The sequence below is a fragment of the Athene cunicularia genome (assembly GCF_003259725.1).
Source record: "Athene cunicularia isolate RWA chromosome 3 unlocalized genomic scaffold, athCun1 chr3_part1, whole genome shotgun sequence".
NCBI classification, from domain to species: Eukaryota; Metazoa; Chordata; class Aves; order Strigiformes; family Strigidae; genus Athene; species Athene cunicularia.
Window position 1 is genome coordinate 28,905,572 of NW_020799097.1, and position 25,194 is coordinate 28,930,765.

At 38.3% G+C, this 25,194-nt stretch overlaps 1 protein-coding gene across 2 annotated transcripts in view; it reads right to left on the reverse strand.

Annotated features, from left to right (window-relative positions):
- The window catches only part of EYS (eyes shut homolog), a 1,023,641-nt gene that overhangs the window by 45,582 nt on the left and 952,865 nt on the right, over positions 1-25,194 (reverse strand). For both annotated transcript variants that reach the window (XM_026844748.1, XM_026844747.1), the window contains 2 exons: positions 19,490-19,662; positions 3,471-3,653 (listed from right to left, as the gene is read on the reverse strand). In XM_026844748.1, coding sequence (XP_026700549.1) covers positions 3,471-3,653; positions 19,490-19,662 — 356 coding nt within the window. The remainder of the gene's footprint in view (positions 1-3,470; positions 3,654-19,489; positions 19,663-25,194) is intronic.

Below are 25,194 nucleotides of genomic sequence, written 5' to 3' on the forward strand. Positions count from 1 at the left end.
CCGCGCCCCAGAGCCGCCCTGCGGCCCCGCTGCCCGCGCACGGCACCCGCACCCGCGACACGTACAGACAGTGGCAACGTTTGTCCTGGCCTGTGGAACAAGAGATATTTTCCAAGTATTCCAACCCAGGTCACGCTCAGCCATAGCCCGGAGACTTAAAGAAGGGGTTGTGTCCACTGTGATCAGGGGAAATTGAGAGTACTGTTAGTCTGACTGCTGTGACAGGTTTGGTTTTAAGTGAGATTTTAGAGCAAGGGTGATTTCTGATTTATAAGCTTTGTGGGGATAAGAGGAAGAAGATGTTATACATCTCTGTGTTAGACAACATTTGATAGTGCCTCACGAGAGGTTAGCCGTGACATCAGTATCAGTGGTTTAGGCAGACACGACGGTGGAGGGGAATCAGGTAGGGTACTGTAACAGAATGCTAACTACAATAAATGGGATGAAATTGCTTCCTTACAGCAAGATCACAGGCTGTGAAAAACCTCATGCTCCTCATGGTGCTTGATAGTCAGCAAAAGTAAATTGTTGGCATCTCTTCTTGGTGAAATAAAGTTCTACTTGGTAAGAAATACTGCTTTCTGGTAATTAAAACAGGGATTATTCAGTCTCCACAACGATTAAGGAGAAAATGAATAAAACTGCTACACAGCTATTTACAGGTACCTCATTGTTTCTCAGCCTTGCTGACAGCTGGTGCTCTACTACCCACTCATCATTTGACATGGGGCTGCAGAAACTCATTACTACTGTACAGCAGTGTTCACAAAAGAAATGATATGCAGAATAATAAAAATCCAGATTTCTGCCTGACAACTACACAGCTATATAATAAACCCAGAATGCTAGTATTCTGGTTAACAAAGATGACATCAGTAAGAATTTTTTCACTTCATTCAGCTGAATATGGTTGGAAGACCTACGCTTCACAATGACTTTGATATTACAGAGTACACCCTGCAGGCAGACATTTTTGAGATGAGATTTAGTGCAATGTATCTTTTAAGCATATGTTTTTGTATTCTCTTTTGATTAGTGTAACTGAAAAAAAAAATCAGATTAAATTGCACCATTGGTGCTTTACATTTCATATTTGCTTTTTTCTATCCTGAGTAAAGAAAGGTGGACAAATTGTATAATTTTTCTTTGGCTACATTTCCAACAATTTCTGTACTGACAGTTTGAAATTCAGTTCCCAAGGTTGCAGAGACATGTCTGAATGTGGTAGTTTGTTCTTGTCACTGAAAAGAATGTTCTAGTGATTAATTTGTGTTTGTATTACAAAAGAGCTATGTATTATTGTTATAAAAAATGTAATGATGGGGACACTGGTTTCTGTGAAAGCTACTCTCTGAGTGACTAGATGGAAATGTTTTAGTCATTGTCAACATCATGTGCCATTTCTACTTGGCTACCCAAAAAAGAAAGTATTTCCTCAATCCACAATAATAAATAGTAAGTGAAAGGAAAAACTGCCTGGGAGTGAACAGTGACTGTTGCAGGAGTAATCTGTGGCATGAGGGGTGTTGTACCCGGATGCAGTTAAAGTACCATTGAATACAGTTCAGTTTGCAGAGTCACTGTGACCTGATCATATTTTGTTGAAGTTTAGAAAAAAACTTAGCAAAGTCTGGTTCACACACAGACAGGCAGAGCAAAGTTTGAGTTTAAATACACTCATAGTGGTTTAATTCTTATTTCTGTAAGGCTAATTTGGATAATCAGCTCAATAAATTAAGTAAATTAGTTGGTGGCTGTTTGTTCATGTGCCGTACCAGGGTCTCAGGGCACAGTGAAGTACAGTTAATCAGCAGAGCTGCACTAGGTAAATTTGACAGAGCCTTTGCAAACTAAAGTAACTGGCTTAATTATATCACAGATATATAAACTTCCAAGCCATCCTAAATTAACGTGGTTTAGTTTGCATTGTGATAGACTAACAGTCAGAATCTTGGAAGTCTACTACAGGGAGAAAGGGGAGAAGTCCCAGAGGGTACAGGAACTTAAGTAAGTAAATTTAATAAGAAACAAGACCTAAGAAGATATCAAATGTACTAACATAGCCAATGGAAGATATCCCCTATCCTATTGATGGGATTTACTGCAATTATTTTGTGCAATATGTAACTGCATAATGCCTCCCCAAAATTAGTTTTTAATAGAGACCTCAGTATCTTAAAACTGCTAATAATAATTTCTCCCCTCTTTCATCTTCATTAAGTATCAATTTTCTGATACTGCTCAGCACAAGCATAGGGTTCCCATAAGTTGTTGGTCATATCTGCCAAACTCATGTGATGTTTTGGATATGGTGAAGCATCTACTATGGCAGTACAGACTTATATTTAAATACCTAAATGTAAATGGGTTTAGATGTGATGGGTTTAGACCTAAAGACACATCACCAAACCTCCCTCCTAAGCCTCATCAATCCCCTAGAACAGCTCCAAACCCAAAAGTTAGCTCATGCTCCAATTGCAGAAGCAATTAAGGTAAAAATGTTTCTTACATCTTTTAAGTCTAAAGTAGTTTCTACCCTGATTGCTTTAAGTCTGCATTAACATTACATTAAATTTTTCTAAACTTTCATCAATGTTATGCGTTATGTGTGGCCAATGTTAAGATGGACAGAACACAATAGTATTACTATTTTACCCCATTTCAATGCTGAGGCCATACCAGCTTGTCACAGTGCGGTGCTGTGAAGAGATACCAAAATATTGCTAAAATCTTAGTACAAATGTTGTAAGTAGGTTTATATAACCTGCTTCTTAGCTGTGTTAATCAGGCCAAGTTGAACACTTCATTAATACAGATTGTAGCACAATTTATTCATAGCTAGCTTGGGTTAACTTGCACTGGATGATCTCAGGGATCAGGGTCTCTTCTTTTATGCAAATAACACAACGTCTAATTCTGGCTGCCACAGAGTTGAATTTCTGTGGGCTGTGGAAGCACAGCCACTGTGACAACAGCAGAAATTCATGGCTGCTTCCGCAGCAGGTTGCTTGAGGACAGAGGAAGCAGAAATGTCAGGGTGGCTGTGGCATGTTGGATGGATGGATTGATTTTCCAATAAAGTATCAGTGGAAGAAGATTTGAGGCAGCATCTCTCAAAACTGTGCACCAAATAAATGTAATCAATAATGAAATTTGTGTTTACGACTGAAGAGAGAACCTTAATCTTCTGGTTTCCATTTATTTTTTCAGAAATATGCTACCTGAAGTGTCAGATTAACTGTTGACTTTAATTACTAGAAGCAGTTGTACTTCTCCTTAATGAAAATAAACATTTATATAACCTGATTCTTTACTGTTTACAAAACAATAAAGTATTTAATAGATTATTTTCCTCTTAGTGAAATTATGTCCTAAAAAGAATCAAGAAAAAGCTGTGTATATTTTTATCTACTTGTTTAATGAATATTTGAAAGCCTGTAAAGATAGGTAATAAAAATAAAGCTTACCTTGGCCCTTCTGTCCAGTGAAAAAAATCAGGTTATCTTGTAAAGCTGAATGGTGGTTTGCCAACCGAAATTTCAAGTGGAATTCATAGTAGAAGGTGATATTTGGAATTGTAGAGTAAGCTAGAAATGAGGTATAGCCAAAGACATCTGTGCCACTGAAACTGGGTTGACTAATATTAATAGCTGGAGTTAAGAAAAAGAAATTCAGTGTTAGGGCAAATTCTTTAATGTGTATTTTCAAGTTCTATTTAATAGCCCATTTTAGAACTTAAAAAATAACAAATAATACTAATAATTTGAAACTTTGTTATATTTTATACACATGCAGATACAGTTTGGCTTTCCTCTGGGTGTAATCTCTTTAATTTTCAGCTTTTGTAAATAGGTTTATTTTACAAACGAATTACTGGCAACTACTGCCATCTCCTGGATTCTAGCTAACAGCATTACAAATAGAACTACGCTGCAATATTTACTCAAAACTCAGATAGACAAAAGAAAAGATACAAAGAAATCTTGTTAAAAGAAATGCCACCTCTGACAATCATCTGAGTGAAAATGAGTACAAGGATATGCTGAATAGGTTAAGGAATAATAATTCTTCACGGGTAGAGAAATAATAAAAAGAAACATCATAAAATGATGAATTTGCAGCACAGTGAATAGAACATACATGGATAATATTGTTTCCATTATTCACTCAATCTTTTGAACTCTCTGAATATTCAGGAATTGAGTATCTAAAAATGTATAATTTACAGTATTGACAAATTATTTAACCTTTTTTTTACTGTCATTTAGGTTCAGCTTAATGAAAATTTCCTTTATGTTTGGCACCGACCAAGCAAAGCCTTTTCTAAAATACTTTTGCCCACTATAAACTCCCGCTCCTTCCAAAGCTGTGAAGGCTACAGGTTTATTCAAACACCTACCGGTTTGTGACACAGTTTATAATTTATGCTGAAAAAAACTGTGGAATTAAAAAACCAAATGAGTTTGTCAATAGAGCACTGCTACTAAGCATCCACACAGCCCCAAAGACTGCTTGCTGAAGCCAAGTAGCCAGGCTGCCATAGTCAATTCTTGTAGTTGATACTCAGAGCAGAGATCACATAATGCTTATATTGACAATAGGGTTTAGTGAAAAACAGGAGAGTAAGAATAGTTGAGTAAAGATTAATCCTGAAAGACTGGATATGGGGCTAGACTTAAAAGATCTGAGCAGTTATCTCCAATAAACTTTAGGACCAAATGTAACTGTATCCAGCTTTACTAATGAAGGCAGTAGGAGGGACTGAGGGAGGAAGAAGCAGCTGCACCATGTACAAACCAGACTGGGAAGGGCTAGTAAAGAATGCTAATCTTCCCCAAGTAAATCTACACTAAGGTAAGGTATGGTACCTTTAAGCATCTGGCCCTAAATACATTGTGGTAGAAGCACATAATTGTGAAAATGACATCACCATCTCTAGTTTGTGGATGTTTCTAAATTTCAACCTGGGGCACCTGTCATATTGGCACCGAAGTGGCAGCTATTGCCTCAGTATCAGCATCTGACAAAAGGTGCAGACACAGGCTCTGACAAACCTTTTCTAGCACAGACTTAGAGTCTGCAGCAACACAGAGTGTACCCTCCCATTTATTAAACACTATTTCACATGTGGCACATTATGACTTGTTCTGTGATATTAAATGGGAACTAGGAAATTTCCATATGAAACAGTGATTTTGTCCTAATTAGAGAAAACTGGCAATGAGCTCTCAACCTAGTATGACTGAACATAACCTCCAGACTCAGACCTTTGTGAGTCATGGGCTGCATTGGAGGAAGAACACAGCTCTCACATATTCAAATTTGGTCTTGGCTGCAGTCTACTAGTACTTCCTCAGATTACCTGAACATGCCTAAGGGAAGCTCAAGTTCTGCGTTTTTTCATTTTTTGCTTCTCAGGAAGCTATGACAGACAGGCAGCTCCTTTAATGCAGACTATTCTTCTGTTCTTCCTTCTCTTTCTTTCTTTCTTTCTTTCTTTCTTTCTTTCTTTCTTTCTTTCTTTCTTAATTTATTTATTAAACCACAAAATATTTAAGAGACAAGAAGATTTTAAGATAAAGGAAGCCTTTGTGTTTATTGTCTTTTCCTGCTTCCCTTTATAATAAGAAAGGTAAATTCTATCATGTACCTTCACAGAGCCAGGTAATTTGGTTTGTTGACAGAGATCACTGAAGAGCCTATTCCTAACAAGTTATTTGCAGCAGGATAAAACACTTTATTCCCAGGATGAAGTATGTCATTGTCTCATCTGTTTCCTCAGAGCTTTCTAACTGGGAAGTTATTTTCTTGCCTTTCTATTTGCTCCTTTCAGCATTCCCTATGAAGATGGATTGAATATTGACAAAGGCATGTCCTGCAAAGTGTTCTACAACAGTAGGACCTGAACAGTAGAAGGATGTTACTCCCGCTGAGCAGGTGCAGCACAACATACAGAAAATTGTCACAGATGTCCGTATTCTTAGATTATTACTACATACCAGTTTCAGTTTCACTACAGTTTTGATCCATCCTGGAACAAAAGACTCAAAGATTTCAAATCATACTTACAACTAAAACCGTATCTCATTTAAGCAAGAATAATTTGGCCCATGAGCTGGGGCGCAGCAAAGTTGGGGATACCGAGACAAGGCTCAGCTTTTCTTTCTGCATTTCCATATGTAACAAAGTGATAGATAGATTTACTGGGTGGAGGTTTTCTTGGAGTCACGACAAAACTGTATTGATAACAGAACTGTTCCTATTTAAGGTTATTTAAAACAAGTTATACATCTTTAAATAACTTTACCTAAAATGAGGTAGCAAGTCTCGTAAGAAGTCAGAAGTGGGAACTAACTTTAGTAAATTAAACATATTATACAAAATTTAGTTTGGTAAATTTGGTGCCACAGAAGTTGCTATTGTTTAACTCCAGAGACTTTTATATATGGCCTGTGACACTACATATGGCCTGGGTTTCCCACAGTACTGAAAAATTTGGTCTTAAATTGTGATTTCATCTATTGTTTCCTCCTGCTTTTAAGATAAAGTCTAAGAAAACAGGTTTGAGAGAAAAATTACCAGGCCAAATAGATTATGAAGTTTTATAGCTATAAATAAACAGAAAATTGTAGAGAAAGATAAGCAGTTTTATTTAAAATGTTAGTAGCAGAAATATGGACAGCAGTACCCAGTGTCTGCAAACAGGTCATGTATACTATATGTGGTCAACTGTCAGATGTCAAAATCTTGACACTGTCAAGTAGACTTAAAATACTTCTTTGGGACATGTAGTTTGAAACACCTTAGACAGAAGTGACATGTTTTGAAGAATATTGTGCAAAGTCGTGAAGAAGGTATATCAAAGAATGTCAATGTGACATGTTACTTAAGAATTCCTGAAGGCAGGATAGCTATTTCTGAGAGCACACTGAATGAATGGTTTGCATCTGTGATCTTTAACATGGATGTGCCCTGAATGAACATCTGTATGAAGGCAAGAAGATGGGAGCTCTAGCTTCAACCCAAAACATGTTACACGTTCTCGTTTGGACCTTTATCTACACTGCAATTTTACCTACAGTTTACCAGAACTGGGTACAAGAATTGAATGTTTCTCATCAAGCACAAGAACTGTTAATCACTGGCTCCATTGTGTAAACATGATAATTTGTGTCTCTGTTGTGTAAGCCAGACATCACCCATGGCTTGCTAATGACTTTGTGACTTCGCCATAGAAGAGGTGATAGGACCTGATAAGAGGTGAGCATTTCTGCCCCAGCTGCATGATTGCTCAAGAAACAGGAAGTCAGTAAAGATCTGTAGGAACTGAGGAAAAAACAAAGGCGGAAGGGTGAGCACGACAACCGACTCAATTGGGCAAGGGGTGGTGCCCCCCATTGTCCCTCAATGCATGCTCAGAAGCCATGCTCCACGTTTTTCCTCCTCTCTTATGGAAATGAGTTTGTGGAATACCTGCCCCTCCTCGTCTGGTATGCTAATCAGCTGAGAAGATGAAATTAAACAGTGGCCGAAAACTTTGCTGTGTGTGCATCCACCACCCAAGATTACCTGACCTGAGACAACTTTGATACTCTGCCTTGCCTTGCTTATAGATTTATAAGAGAACACATTGCTTATTATCCTTTTCCAAGTTTAAGTTCTTTCTACTGCAGAACTTTTTAACCTGTCGTTTGGTGTTGTTTCACCTTAATTTAACCTGAGGGGATCACAGAACTTTTACAACTCCCTGGGCTTCCAGTCTGGGTTGTGACAGATGTCTACATAACATCTGACCATTGCACTTTATGTCAGTGGAAAAATCAAACACATTTATATGAAGTGCCCTTCATATAAAACACCTACCTTATACAGGTCAAGTGAACAGTATTCTAAAATGTTTATTTCACCCCACCAAATACAAGCCTCACATTGGATTGTAAGTCAGAGTAAAGCATTATAGAATTCTAAAGTTAGGTGGGATGAAGCCTACCTTCTCTGTGTTTTGCAACTACTTCCCCCATTCTGCATGTTTGTCTCTCATCTTAATTGCCATAAATTCTGAACTAATTATCTGTGAAATCAAGGAAACACATTTTTTTCTGATTTTAAACAATGGGAACCATAGGGCACTCAGAAACTAAATTATTTGCACAAAGTTGCTCACAAAGTCTGGAGTATATTGAAGAACTGAGTATAGATCTCTGAACTCCAGGTTAGAGCACAGTCACTATACATTCTTTGCAAAATAACCTTTTAATTTCTTAATCCTGGGTGTATTCTGAGTATAGCCCCTTTCAAAACATCTGACAAGAAGCACTTTTCATAAATAATGTCCATCTTTGAGTACCTGAGCATTTCCTCTCAGCTCTTTATGGTCTTTTCATCCAGTTTTAACTGTACATGTTGCTGGGTCCATTCAATAACATATCCAGCATTGTAGGGGCTTAAGACATCTCTGCTGTGCTATAGCTTCCAGATGTGGTAACAGACACCGCCAGCCAACAGCTTTTCGGATAAGCAATTTATCTCAGAATAACAGCACAGTAACAAATACAAATCAGTAGTACCATTACCTGAGTCAAAAGCTTATATTTCTGGCTAATTCAATATCTCTATCTTGACAGTTATTCCATATTTTATGTTTCTGGACTGCCACTTACAGATTTTATACCACATTTTTAATCATGTTTCTTCTCTACACTAAGTATTACTTATCAAGAGATCTTTTATCTAATCACATCAAAAAGTTAAATGTTATCAGTAAATGTGCATCAGTGCAAAATATTCAGTTCTTGAGATATCTCTCATGCAGTGACATTCATTAGTTTGATTTTAATACAGACTAGTTTGCCATACTCTTACATATCTGTAACTTAAAATTTTCTTAAAAAACAAAACAACCCAGTAGCAAAAATACAGTAATTAGTAAAACTGTCTAGAAAGATAACTCCACCTTTTCCTTTTATTCTCTTTGTTTTCATTCATTACAAAGCTATGGAGAAAAGAATGGGCAGAAAATGGTATCATCTTATCTATATCTCTCTTTTACTTGAAACAGTCTTTCAGAACATTATAGAATGTTTGGGGCTGGTTTAAACAGCAGAGGGCACAGCTAACCACATTGGGTTATTTCCTTTTCCTGCCTAGACACCACCCAAGCTGATTTCCACTCTTGCCCTTTCAGACTGTGGTAAAGAATGGAGATATGTCCCAAAGGCTCTGATTATGAGCCATGCAAAAACACACTCCAAATTAACACTGTGCCTAAAAGACACACTGTTCTGACAGAATACCGATGCCTTTGATCTACTTTTTGTCCTTGATCCTGTCCTATGTCTCTCTGTCAGTCCTGCATCATTCATCATTGTCCTCTTCTGCATTCCTAGTACTGAACAAGTAATAAGGTACGATATGTCCCATTGCCTCATAAACAAATAATGACAAATGATCTCATTATATAAATACATTAATATGATTGGCTACCTACTTCCCTAACATTGTGCATCTAATCAGAGGTGAGCATAAAAGTGGGAGGTAAAAAAAATCAACTATAGTTTGAAAAAAATCTTAACAAAGAGGACACAATAAAGTGACAAAGAAGAAAAAGAATAATGGTTTCATTATCTTTGGATTTTCTCTTATGAGTTAAAATTAATGTTCCTTTCAGTGTTCACTGCCAATACATCTTGAAACACAGCTTTACAATACATTGCAAAACCCAAGGCAGATGAAAGAGATTAAGACTTCATGATACAGGATTATGATCAGATAATCCACTTTTCTATATATCATTGACTAACTGCGAACAGTTATCAGCTCAGTGTCTGGCTCCAGGATCAGCACCCATATAGACTGTGGGATGAGTATTATTCAGTTCTCCTAAATACCAGCTCATGTATTTGCAAAGATAATATTGAAAAAGGAATGGAAATTACTACCAAGCATTGTATTTTCCAGTCTTCCAGGCTGTGGTGGGTTGACCCTGGCTGGATGCCCACCAAAGCCGCTCTATCACTCCCCTCCTCAACTGGACAGGGGAGAGAAAATATAATGAAAGGCTCATGGGCTGAGATAAGGACAGGGAGAGATCACTCAGCAATTACCACCATGGGCAAAACAGACAAAACTTGGGGAAAAATTAATTTAATTTATTACAAATCAAATCAGAGTAGGATAATGAGAAACAAAAAATAAATCTTAAAAACAACTTCTCTCCACCCATTCATTCCTCCTGGGCTCAATTTTGCTCCTGAATTCTCCACCTCCTCCCTGCCAGGAGCACAGGGAGCCAGGGAATGGGGGTTGCAGTCAGTTCATTACACATTTTCTGTGTCGTTCTTTCCTCCTCAGGGGCACGACTCCTCACACTATCCCCCTGCTCCAGTGTGGAGTCCCTCCCATTGTAGACAGTCCTCCATGAACTTTTCCAAAGTGATTCCTTCCCACGGGCTGCAGTTCTTCATGAACTGTTCCAGTGTGGGTCCCTCCCACGGGGTGCAGTCCTTCAGGAACAGACTGCTCCAGCGTGGGTCCCCCACGGGGTCACAAGTCCTGCCACAAAACCTGCTCCAGGTAGCCATCCCCCCCCCACTACCAAAGCTTGCTATGCAAACCCAGTAGACAAGCTGTACAAAAGTCTTCAGAAACACACCCTTTCTCATCACAAAATTCTGCAGCTACTCTTCCTTTTAGAGGTTTGCAGTATAGCTGTTAATAAACCAAAACTTGCTCTTGAGCACAGAAATACTGATGAACAGAGTGCAAAATGTTTTCTTAGCTGAGTTTTAAAAAAATATTTTTAAGGCAGCTGGGTTATTCCTCCTGTTATCATGTTTCTAAAGAACATGCAAAAAGATTGGATGTCTGAGCTAGAACATAGGCTCCTGGTGGAATTAACTCACTTATCAAAGTTATATGAAGCAAATTATAAATGCATTTCTATAAATTCCTATGTACGTACAATCAGCAATTTTAAAAACTGATTTGCATGAAGAGACTGCTGGCACAAGGTTTGGTAGGAATCCCTCTCTGTGCATTGCAGTACATTAGAAGGTATTAGATCAGGGACTGCAGGCCTATAGGTGAAGGAAGAATGTGCTGTTGCATCTGCCTTGTCCTTTATTCTTGAAAGAACCAGAGAGATGGAGAGGATAGAGAGCTACACAGGGACCAACCATGGAAATGAGGTGGAAGACTTGCTGTACAGACATGTTATATATGTAGCATAATTTGGGAAGGCAAGATGGGGGAGCTAAACTGGCATATAGAATGGAATGGAATGGAATGGAATGGAATGGAATGGAATGGAATAGAATAGAATAGAATAGAATAGAATAGAATAGAATAGAATAGAATAGAATAGAATAGAATAGAATAGAATAGAATAGAATAGAATAGAATATTCAGTTGGAAGGGACCTACAATGATCATCTAGTCCAACTGCCTGACCAATTCAGGGCTGACCAAAAGCTAAAGCATGTCATTATGGGCATTGTCCAAATGCCTCTTAAACACTGACAGGCTTGGGGCATTGACCAGCTCTATAGGAAGCCTCTTCCAGTGTTTGACCAAACTCTCAGTTTGGTTATGCTGTGTTTGATGCACCCCGTTTGCCCTCTTGGCTGCCGGGGCACACTGCTGACTCACATTGAGCCTGCTGCCCAGCAGCACCCCAGATCCCTCCCTGCAGGGCTGCTCTCCAGCCACTCCCCTCCCAATTCATACTTGTGCCCAGCTTTACTATGTCCTAGGTGCAGAATCCAGCATTTCAACTTGCTAAATTTCATCCCAATAATCATCACCCAATGCTCTGATCTATCTAGATCCCTCTGCAAAGCCTCCTGTCCCTGAAGAGAGTCAACAGCACCTCCCGGTTTGATTATCATCAGCAAGCTTGCGAATGAACTCCTGCATCCAGATCAGTGATGAACATATTGAACAGGACTGGCCCTAGAGTTGAACCCTGAGGAACACCAGCAGTGACCGATCACCAGCCAGATGTAGCCCCATTCACTACAACCTTTGAGGTCTGCCCTTCAGCCAGTTCCTCACCCAGTGTACCGTAAACCCACTCATCCTACAGTTGGGTAACGTGTTTAGAAGGATGCTGTGAGGGACAGTATCAAAAACCTTACTAAAATAAAAAAAAAAACCAAACTAGGCTGGTGTCCTTATCACAGAAGGATATCAAATTAGTTAAACAGGAGTTTTCCTATGTGAACCCATCTTGACTGTGCCTGATGATTGAATTGTTCTTCAAATGCCTTCAAAATACCCAGTATAATCGTCTCCATACTTTTTCCAGGAATTGAGGTTAGACTAACATGTCTATGTTTTCCTGGGTACCTCACACCCTTTTTTGTGGTTTAGAATAACACTGTCTATCTTCCAGTCAGCAAGCACCTCCCCAGACTCCCAAGACCTTAGAGGGGTCCTGCCATAGCATCTGCCAGCTCCTTCAGAACCCTGGGATGAATCCCATCAGGACCCGTGGTCTTGGGAACATTCAGCTGAAACAGCTGGTCCCTTACAATTTCAGTGCCCACAAATGGAAAGTCACTATTCCCTCACTTGTGGTCTTCCAGTCAGGGGACTGGGCAGCCCCAGGTCTGCCAGTATTATTACTGATGCAAAAACCACATTTGAATGCCTCCACTTTTTCTTCATCCCTATTAGTCAGATGGCATCTTCAACAAGTATTCGTCCAATGTTTTCTTTAGACCTCCTCTTGCTATTAACATACTTAAAAAAGCCCTTCTTGTTATTTGAAACAACACTGGCCAGTTTCAACTAATTGAGCTTTAGTATTTTGTGTCTTTTCCCTGCATAAACAAACCACAGCTCTGTACCTTTCCTGTGAAGACTGACCTTGTTTCCAGAGATCATACGTTTTCTTTTTGCTCTTGAGCTGCATGAGAATTACCCTGTTCAACCAAGTCGGTCTTCTACCCTCCTTGCTTGACTTACAACAAAGTGGGTTTGCCTGCTGTGTATTTAGTTTACATGTTTTGCTAGTTCTACATTAAAGATGTTTTCTTTAATAGGCAACCTGCTTTACCCACTGGAAACTCTGGGAAGTGCAAGGAAAAAAAGATGGGGTGCTGGAGCTGCAGAGCAGTGCAGTGCCAGCTGAGAGTTCAAGGTGGTAGTAGAAGACTTTTGACATCTGGAAGACTATCGTATGAGGAGGTAGTGAACTACATAATGGATAATTCAAGTGTATGTCTTCCCCTCCCCATCCCCAGTAAAAACTTAGATATTCCTTTTATTTGTCTTGTGGCATCAGTAGTCATGGAGCCTATGGGCCCTATTAGCTTAGCTTATTTCTGTAATCATGTTGTGGACTAGCAGCTTGCATTTCTAGTTGGAAGTTGAGATTTGAAATAATAAATGTGATTTCACTGCTCAAGGATGAAAATATGAATCTGAAAAAATTATAATACAGCAGCAACATTAATAGTGTGTGTGTCTAAGTGTGTTTTGTACTATTTTATGACATTCCTCACGTTGGAGGGGAGGGGGAAATTAAGGCCCAGCTAAAAGCAAATGACCCAGAAAATAAATTCTCTTGAACAGGAAGAAGAGCAACCCTGATCAGCATTCCCCAAAGTCTCCTATCACTCACCAGAATCCTTGTGATGCAGGTTTTTTGTTTTTTTTTTTTAAATCTGAGGAAATTCCCTTTGGGCATCTGCTGTCACCGAACTGCATTGATTTAGTCTGCAGACCCAAACAACTCTGAAGGTGACATTGTGTGCCAAACATAGCTGCACAGAAGGCTGAGCTTTCTTGCAGGCTGATTTTCACTCTGTAGAGCTTGGATCAAGTGACTAATCCCACTTCAGCACCTTGAAATGAATTTTATACATGGGGGAGAATACATTTTACAGAAAACTCGTCGGAATCCTTTGGACTGTGAAGCATTACTATAAATGTTGCTCAGAAATATTTCAAGGAACATACTTGCAGATTGCTCTGAACACATGCTGTGGATGGTCCTTTTTGGTGTGTGCTTGTTAAATACAATGTCAGTTAGGACTCCGGTTTATGTTGTCATATACATACCTATGCGAAACACATAGTAAAACTAAATCACTGAAGTTTGGCCATTGACACAATTTACACTAAAACACTGCCATTGACACAATTACTCGTCTTAACAAGGCACATTCCTTTGAAATTTTTCTCCTTTTAAATTTACCTTTGTGCTTACAAAGTGCTTGCTGTTGATTCCTGACTTAATAAAATGCTTCATATTATGACCAACAGCTTCCCAGAAGGGGCCAGTTTCTTGTGTAGCATATAATTAACAACAACATCAAGAGTTTAGAAGTTTAGAAGGTGTTCATTTCCATTCCTGGTGAATGAGCCATTTCTTCTTCATTCATATTTAGGAGGCCATCACAACTCCACAGTGCAATGATACCCTAGTATTTCCTCTTGAAAATTTCTGCATCTTATATATCAAAATTCCTTACACACAGATGTTTCAAACATATTGACCTTGTATTTTACAGACCATATCAGTTTCCTGTACCAACCAGGAAATGCTTCCAGTCTGTACTTAGATGAAAGTATTAAAAAACTTAGAAAAAAGAAATAAAGGCTGATGACAGAGATGGTAGCAATTGAACTTTGTTTGTTTGTTCATTTGTTTGAAGGTACAAAAACAGTGTCTTCAATTCTGCTTATTTTGGTGAGATACAACAATACTAATTTGTAATAGTTTAGGCTCATTAAAATGATTTGTCTTTTATTTGATGTCAACAACAGTGATTTGGCCACAAATCATTATAATTAGAATTCACCTTCATTTTAAAAGAGTTGAAGCATGGTGACATGGACATCTCTCTAACTGTCTGAGCTCAAACTTTCTCTTTGGAATGAACACACAGCACAGGTTTCATTTAAGTCTTAAATCCTACGAAATGACAAATCTTCCCAGATGACAGACGGTTCTAGTGCTAACCTAATCCCCACTTGCTTCCATAACGAGTTGATGATATGTCTTCCTGACCAACTTTTAAAAGTAGAAAAATCAAATTTATAGGAAGTATTTTTAAAAGCAGAAAAAAAAATGTTCATAGCACTGTTGGAGAATGTCTATTCATTTGGTCTGAAATGGTGCTATTTGTCAATACTTTCACCAGCATGATACTAAATACTGGAGGAGATTTACAATCTGCAGGAAACACAATGCAGGAAACTTTTTACTAAATTAAATGTGAAAGGAAATTTATCAGACTAGGGCTTGAATGTTTGTTGTTTTCACACAAAACTACTGAAAAGCCAGAGCTCAATAACTGGACTCAGTTTAAATGATATAGATCACTTTATGTACAGTTTAAAAAACCAAAGTTATTTGGGACATTACATCAAACTGACCATATAGATATAATCTCTGTTCCAAATTGTTGTATATTGATGATGCACATTAATAAATATTTTATTTTCTATTTTAGTAAGTGACTAAATTCTTGTTTCAGGTAACTCCATGGGCAAAAAGTCATGTGACATTTAACTCTTCAAATCAACATTGTTTGGTTATGTGATTAAATGCTGGACCACAAGCCCACAAAACAGCAGAGAGAGACAATGGTAGGTGAGGGAACTCAGTTCATACCCTTCCCTAGCTACTCCCAGCCTTATGCCAGAAGCCATCAGCCCACCATGAGTCCATCTCCACAATCCCAGAGGAGCACAGAGCCCAAAGGCAGGCAGGAACCTAAATTACAGACTCAGAGAAAAGGACACCCTGTCTCAGGGCTGTCCCAGGAGACTCTCAACCCTAGTGTCCAGGTGTGACACCCACCACAATGAGCTAGTGCTGGATCACCTTTTGGACAGAGTGGGGTGACTGCCATGGGGTATGATGGTGTATGGGACACATTATGAGGTGCAGGTAAAGAGCATTCTGGAATAGCACAAGATTTATGGATGTTTAAGGGAGGAAAAAAAGGCAGGGAGAAGGATGGAATTAGGTGATTTTTGGAGGAACAAATGTGGAAATAAAAGGCCAGTCACATGTAAATAGTTGGCTGGTCAGTATGCTTGTCTGCCCGTGTCTTTTGCCAGATCAGTGCAGCCTGTCCTCTCTTCTAACTCATATTATCGTGCCCCATCCCCGTTGGCCCATTATGCCCTAGTTATGTAGCTTTCTGAGAGAGATTTCAATATATAATGGTCAACTTGCTGTCACAATAACATGGTCATCTAGTGATAAAAGCAAACAAAGATGTGTAGTGAGAGATAAGTAATTTTACTATATATATTTGGAAGAATGAACATGCTTTTAGGAAGCTTTTCTTGAAACCTGAAGCAAGCATAATGTAACTAAGATAAACTCTGAGCCATTGTTCCAAGTCCGCATACTGCAGTATGCTCCATCTGCTTCAGAAACAGAAGAAAAATCCTTGTTAGTCCCAGGAGTTTGTCTGGTTTTCCATGTTTATATAGGATGCTCTAATAGAAGTTACTATCTGTCCTTACATTTTTGCCCTATAGTTTTCTCACTTTTAGAATGCTGTGCATTTTCTATAAAATGATGTATTTTTAACTTGTCATGCCAAGCATTTTGGTGGTTTTGTTTTTGTTTTTTTCCATTTAATAGTGACAATAGTTTTATTGTCACTTTTTCTTACATATTTGTAGAGATTTATGTTGTTAGTGTAACTTCCAACTCTTAATAGAAGGCAATTTGATCTCTGGTATGGGCAAGACTTTTATAAGTGGGCTCATTTGTGGGTCTGTCCACATCTTTATTTATCCTTTGTCTATTGTAAATAATCTCTGTTGGTAGGAGCAGCAATGCTGGCATGAAATCTGCAGTTCTGTTTGGCGCACTTCCTATATTCATTTTATCAAATGATCTCTGTAACATCTTGTGCATTTCTTGGTGATGAAGACCAACTATTATTTGATAAGCATTTAGGAGAAACAAGCTTTTCTTCAGTGTTTCAGACACAAAGTAGCATGCACTTTGTTACTAATCTTAACAGTAGAGGCAATAATGTTGTATATCTTAAATTGGGGGTTATTCATTAAAATGTATATGCCTAGACTTTAAATTTTATGGATCATTTCTTTCTAATAAATTTATTATCTGGCCCATTTATTCTGTCATAGTAAACATTTAAGTTTTCTTCTGCTTCAAATATAATTAACATTGTTCTACCATTGTAATTAGGCAATCTATTATTATCTTCAAATACCTCACCAAATGTATGGCTTTGATGCTGTTAGGGCTATCCCTAAGGATGCACCATCCTTCACTGTATTGTGACTCTGTTTCTCCCCTCTGTTCCATTTTAGTGTATGTGATAAAAAGGCCTTTTGCAGCTCATTTTATGTTTCAAAACAAAGACCAGCTTAACAAGACTTCTGTCTGTCCTCAGTTTGTTTATATTCTTTCTAAGCTCTTAAAACACAGTTCAGTAGAATATTTTTTCGTATTTCAATAATTTTTTATGTTGTGGACTTACTGACCGTAGATTTATACTCTGTCCTATGAAGCTGGGTGTTCTATCCCATTTTGCTTGCTTACACTGATGATCCAGGCAGTTTTCCCTTTCCACTCAACAACATTTCATTCTTTCTGTGCTTTCAAAGCCTTCCACTCTGTAGTCTAATCAAACTAACAAATTCGTGTACTTTCTCTCAATTAGACGTTCTCAGTTTTTACTCAGACTCTCAATTCAGAGACAGTTATGCACAAAGAGCTGCAGAAGAACCTCACTGAATGACTACAGGGGAAAAAGCATTAGATGATACTCAGAGTTGACAGATGTAAATTGAAGTAGATTACAGAAACAGTCCTAGCCTTAGATACAGAATGGTGGGTTCTGAACTCATCATCAGCATTCAAAGAAAGAGGTGTTAAGAGTTTTAATAAGTTCAGTTTCATGAAAATGTCAGTGTACCAATAAAAGGAAATAGAATGAAAGAAATGGTTTAGAAAAGAGTAAAACAGAAAAATGTCAAAACATTGCAGTATAAAGGAGTAGCGTTATCACACCTTGAATATTGCAGTCAGCTCTGGACCCTCATTTTAAAGAGGATGCAGTGGAACTGAGAAGAAACAGAGAAAGGCAGCCTGAGTAGCTAAAGAAACAACATGACTGGTGTCTCGGAAATTAATGAATCAACTTGGACCATTCAGAAATAATTTGGGGAGGGTTCTAATAAGGATATACATACATCAGGAGAGGCATGGAGAAGGTGAACAGGGAAACATTCACAAAATAGGGAACAACTCTGAAACATCTGTTCTAACACAGAAGCTTGAGGCATTAATGTCACTAGCAATTGGTGCAGTTAAAATTGTTGTGCAAGCTATGTACTGGGTTCTGGAGCTCTTTGACATAGGATGTTGTATATCAAGTATATCAAGTTTACATGGACTCAAAGATCAATTAGAGAAGTGCTTGGAAGAAAAGAAATCTATCAAGGGCTAACCCAGCACATGAAGCCCCAATGTCTCGTGCTACTGCAAGCTAAAAAAGATTACTAAGGAAGTATAATACATGCTTCATGCACTTGCCTACATATCTTTTATTAGCTATCAGTTATCAGGGTTAGATGAAAACATGAATAATACATAAATGTTTATTTACTAAAAATTTTGGAAATTAAAATTTTAAATAAGAGGTAATGATGTATATAGTATGAAGGAAAAAACAGTGTAGACTTTGATCCAACCGGAACATTGCTTAATATTTATTTTAAAAGGCACTTCATATGCACTGCCGAATCAGCTCAGAACTGGTGATTATTTTCTATATGCAGATTTTTCAGTCATTATCTTTTGCTACATTGAGTGTTAGGGGAAAAGAATACCTTGGACATTCACACAGAATTTTCCAACCTAGAACACCCATTAGAATCAACACTTGAGGAATAAAAGACCTTCATTTAATAATATTAGTCAGAATGACCTATTTACTTAGTTTATTAATTTTCCTTCATCCTGTCTCCTGTATCCTAGCAAAGCACTTGGTAAATTTTCATTTGTTCATCTTTTTAACCTGAGAAATCAAATTTTAGCACCTGGTGGTATTTTTACAATCCAGAAAATATTGTTTATACACTCCTTTGATTTACAAAATGTACAAAGTAATGCTTCCTTAAGTAGAGGAAAAATCCAACTACAGGAGAAATTAATTTCTCCAAGTGAGTTTTCTGTCAGATTTCTCTCAGCTTTTCTCCAGATAAATTAGTAAAACATCAGACACTATTTAGTATTTCCCATCTTGTCTGCTCTCAGTGTCTTTGATCCCTCTGTCTCCTTTTCTCTGGCTGACACGAAAAAACGTGCAAGGAGGGTGCTCAGCTTAGCCATTCTTTGCTTGTGAGTGGATTTTGGGCTGAGGTTGTAGGTGGGGAGGTGGCCACTTTCAGTGTTTTGCCTTCAAAGCATTTGACTTGTTTCTTATCACAGCTTCTATGAATGATAGAAAGTATGACCAATGCAGAAAAATATGGTTCTTACCATCACTGCAGAGGATACCAGATCTTCCATATGGACAAAGGCAAACAGCATCTCTCCTGGACTTGGGAAAACACGTAGCACCGTTTCCACATGGATTTTCATCACAAGTCACGAACTGGCAGAGTCTTCCAGAGTAGAGTTTAGGGCATTCACAAAACCAATTTTCTGCATCACTGACAAATTTAAATTAGAAACAAAAAAATATGTATTAAGTACAAAAACGCACTTAAAACACAAGGGTAGGTCTTACACTCACAGAAAATCAGTGACATTTAACTTTTGGTTGTAATATATTTGTTTTTACTCTCTTAACTTGTGTACCTGGTATCAAAGATGCCAGGATGAGATATGGGTGACTTGAGTTGACAGGTCTTTTGGGTTTAATTTTATATTTTAATTTATCTTTCCTTTCACATTAAGATATGAGACTTTTCTAATGTCTCACTAGTTATTTGTGCTGCTGCTTTCATAACATGGTCAAAATAACTGCTACAGAAAACCAGCTTTTCTATTATGTCTGAAAAAAAGGAAATTGAAAACAAAAAATGTGAAGTTACTGGTTTACTTTGCAAATAGAAACACCATTTGTACATTCAGTTATTATATATAGCTTGTGACACAGTAGGATGTAAAGACAAACTGAAATATGAATGCTTACAGTAGTGATTATATTGACACTGAAGCAGAATAAAGAGGTAGTATCTCTGCTTTCATGTATCTTATGTTCTCAGTCATAGAAAGAATATTAGAATAGGCAATGGAAAAAATAAGTTGTAATCAGTCTTGAGGAGTGATACAAAATTTTAGAAATGTGCATATTCTGTTTATCGATTATCTTTAGTATACAAATATAGAGCAATGGCAGATATGGTAGGAAAACCAAAATCAGATAGAAAAATCAGGAGTGTAAGACATTCCCATCTATCACTTACTATATATATAATTTCATTAAACATCTTATTTGATTTTCCCCTTGTTTTATAACTGAGATTAGATGACAGCTATATAGGTCAGTTCCATATGATTACTACACATCCTTGGTATTGAACAGAAACATGTCTGGTTTATACTTGATAAGGTCACATGTGCCCGTGGGTATGAATGCAGAAGACATGATGTGAGCTGTATCAAACCAGAGTCAGTATGTTTTTCCAGATAATAGCATAATCATTAAAAAATTATCAGTATGTTCAATGATAAAATGTCAAATACCTGTGATTTCTAAAAATATCTTCACTGCTTATAATATCCATGTAATCAGGTTAGAGAAAATAATCTGGAGCTGAGTGAACTCCTGTATTTTTTAAGAGTGAAATAAGTAAGTCTTGTGACTGTCTTTGTGCATAGCAGTTGATTAGTGTGTTTCTAAACTGACCACCTGCAGTTCTGGGGAGCAAGGATCTCAGCTGGAGAGTCTATCAGAATGAACCTCATGAATAATGCCTCCAGACAGCTTTGCAAAAGAGAATTGCTATCAGCTGCAATAATAAATTTCTGTGTGTAGCCTATTCTATTTATAGATCTGCTGCAGACACCAGGAGAGGAATGTAAATGAGATACTGGGTTGCTTTTGGTTGTGCAGCATCAAGAAGCCTGCTTTCAATGGTTTTAATATCAGCATTACACATTTCAGCTAATTAAAAAAGCAACAGTGAACTAAATTCTTTCTGGAAATCTACAATTGATGGTCATGATCTCTAAAACTAGTTATCAAATGTGTTTCTATCTGTTTATAGAAGAGAAGGCAGATCATTGCTGCTAACTGCCAAAATACAGAGACTTCAGTCTTCACCTTTAAAAAAAAATATTCTCATTCATTCTTCTATTGAGCTGTATATGTCAGCACTAGCCATTTCTTTTTGTAGTCTTGCTGTTCTGGAGAAAATTAAAAATAACTGGTCTCATAACAGATTGTGAGGAGTTTATTGTTATCACACCGAACAATGTTCTAACATTTCACTATTGATGCCATAACATCCTAAGAACAAAGGAGAGTGATTCCCAATGAGGCAAAGCAAACAGTTTTTAAAAGTTCTTCTGAATAATAAAAAGCTTGAAAATATAACAGCTAACCACACAGAAAAATTATCACAGACAATTCACATGTATTAGTATACTGAAATATAAAGACCCAAACAAGTTATTGTTCTCTTTCAAAGCAGTCTGTCACTATATTTGGTTAAGAAGAGGACAGGGCCTCCCATATTCTGCTGAACTAATCTCAGCTGCAAGAAACATATAAATGCTTGAATGACCGGGGACTTCTCTCCTCCCAAGTGGATTTTATAATTTCAGGATATCCTGCTATACTTTATAAATGCAAGAAACAAATGACAGAGGACAGCATTTCAGAACGGTGATATCTTTTGCCCACTCTGTATACCTGTGAATGGCTCCAAGAACAAGTCATTGGATAATTACATACATGAGCTGAAGAAAGTGAAAAATGTGTGAAAGAAACATGAAAAATATCAGAATTTTGAGGCTGCAAAATTGGAATAAAATTTGTAGTGTTTTTCTGAAATGTGTTATATGTCTATATTAGTGTTTGAGTTTAGAACTGAAACATGGTTTTGAAGTGAACTTCTTAGTTGTCTCCAGTCGAAATGCCTTGATTCACATTGTGGAGTGGTCTCAAGAGTACCTCAATTCAATTTCTTTCAGATGAACCTGCACCAGAAGATTGTCTTACACCTCAGGTACTCCGGCTGCTAATGGGCATTCAGTCCATGGGCCAGACTAGGTCTAGTGTGAGTTAAAGCTCCCTGTAACATAAATAATGGGGATGTTGAGTCCTCAGCACTAATTGATCTGCCCTGTAAATCTAATCCTACTGAACTGCATTATCTGCTAATATGGATGCCGATTTATAAGGCATTAAAAGAAAAGCAGACAGCCATGGTGTATATTATATATCAAAAATGTCTCCTTCTGGAGTACTGGAGTACTCTTCTGGAGTACTGACAAACTCCAGAAGTAGATAAAGAAAAAACCTAACCATCCACAATCATATGAAGGAAGAATGTCACAAACAATGAGAGAAAATGGGAGAAGAAACAGAAAGAATGTAGAAAAGGAGTGGAAGAGACATGAACAATTCTCCTAGAGCACCATCACCTCACATCACCAGCCTTATGATATATGAAGAAAAAAAGTGTAAGGAAGATGAACTGTTCTCTTATATTCTTATAATCCTCCTCTGAAATGGTAAGGGGGATGCTTTTCATTACCATTTCCCATGTTAAAATATCCCTTTGATCTTTAGTCTATGCATTAGATTGGAAAAAAAATCATCAAGAAGAATTTGCATGGTATGACATGATATTGGTAATTCAATAATACAATTTTTTTCTCCTTGAGTCAGTACTACATCAGTGACCTAATTTAATGAAATTAAAGTTTTGTATAAGAATGACACCTTTGGGATGCCAACACAGGTTTTGATAGCATTTAAAAAAACATATTACATAATGCAGAGGAGATTGGATTGTAACACCTTAATAATACAGTCATAGATGTATTTAACTACAGTTTTTGACTTTGAAACTAATTCTGGTTTTAAAAGAAAAAATTATAATCCCTCTGTACAATGTGCCATAGACATAGTTTGTACTCTAGTGGTACAGTGCTCTGGTTCTCTGAAGCAGGGTATAATTTCATATATGCCTGTGCTTTTTCCATCTCTAAAGTGGGAGCGTTATGCTCTGTGGTTCCCACTGAAAGCACTGTACATACAATTTGTGTAGTTGTATGTGAGAGGGCTTTCCTGAAAAGAAGCACACTCAATGCCCTTTAATCATGACAGTGCTAAACTGAGAATGTCAAAAACTACATGTTGCAGTGAGTTCAATATTTAACCATACAAGTTCTTTTAGTGCTCTTGCTATATTATCTGGGCCAAAGCTATGGAAGTTGGAGGGAAAAGCTTCTCAAGCTTTTTCAGTTAATAAGTAGCAGATGTAATTCTGTTTATTTTAAAGTTGTTGCTATTATTTAATCATAGTGCCATTTTGTTTTAAAGTACTGGAAACTGAAAGAAAGATGATACTTTATCAGTTTAAACTTTAAGTTGAATTACTCTTCATGAAAAGATTCATTAAATCTCTTTCTAGAAAATACCAGGATAATGTAAAGGTGATTAGGATCTTTGTTTGAAAGCTCTGTGTAAGAGTCAAATCCACAGAAACTCACTGCAGACAGAAGGATAACCTGATCTCACCAATAATCTTAAAAATATCAAAGGACAACATATAAAGGAGGAATTTTTTCTTGTGCACAGCAGGTGTTTTTCTAGTATATAATATATCTGCCAATCTTTCCTTGTATTATATTGCTCCCAAAAATCAATTCAGCTTTCCTGCTGCTTTAGTACCTTCACCCAGGTTTCCTCAATTATGGTATCTTCTCTAGATCTGGGTGCTTTTGTCAGCTTTACTGTTTTGAATCCTTTTTTCCCCCTATCAGGAATTACTATTCTGCAAGCTTTGGTGATTCACTTTAAATTTCCTTTCTTTTTAATTTCATATTGGAATTGAGAGGCAAGGTTTTAGCAGCAGGCAGCTGCAGGGGTGGCTTCTGCGAGAAGCTGCTAGAAGCTTCCCTTGTGTCTGACAGAGCCAATGCCCACCGGCACCAAGATGGACCCACTGCTGGCCAAGGTTGAGCTCACCAATAACAGTGGTAACACCTCTCTGATAACGTATTTAAGAAATGGAAGAAACATGTGCAACAGTGACAACAGCCAAAGACAGGAATGAGACTATGTGAGCAACAGCCCTGCAGACCCCGAGGTGAGTGCAGGAGGAGGGGCAGGAGGTGCTGCAGGCACCGGGGCAGAGGTTCCCCTGCAGGCCGTGGTGCAGCCCATGGTGAGGCAGCTGTGCCCTGCGCCCCTGGGGGGTAATGGGGGGGCAGAGACCCACCTGCAGCCCGGGGAGGACCCCACGCTGGAGCAGGGGGATGCCCCAAGGAGGCTGTGACCCCGTGGGAAGCCCACGCTGGAGCAGGCTGCTGGCAGGACCTGTGGCCCCATGGAGAGAGGAGCCCATGCTGGAGCAGGCTGCTGGCAGGACCTGTGGCCCCATGGAGAGAGGAGCCCATGCTGGAGCAGGCTGCTGGCAGGACCTGTGGCCCCGTAGGGGACCCACGCTGGAGCAGTCTGTTCCTGAAGGACTGCACCCCGTGGGAGGGACCCACGCTGGAGCAGTTTGTGAAGTAGTATACCCTGTGAGAAGCACTCATGTTGAAGTTCAGGCAGGACTGTGTCACATGGGAGGGACCCCACACTGGAGCAGTTGAAGAAATGTGAGGAGTCGTGCCCCTGAGGAGGAAAGAGCAGAGAGATAATGTGAGGTGAACTGACCACAACCCCCATTCCCCACCCTCCTGCACCTCTCAGGGGAAGGAGGTAAAGAAAATCAGGAAAGAAGTTGAGTCTAGGAAGAAGGGATGATTGGGGGAAGGTGTTTTTCAAGTTTTGTTTTATTTTCTTGTTTTCCTAATCTGATGTGATTGGTAATAAATTATTTTTCCCCAAGCCAAGTCTGCTTTGCCCATGACAGTATTTGTTGAATGATCTCTCCCTGCCCTTATCTTGAGCCATAAGACTTTCATTATATTTTCTCTCCCTTGTCCAGTTGAGGTTGGGAGTGATAGAGCAGCTTTGGTGGGCACTTGACACCCACCACAGCAAGGTCTGTATGATT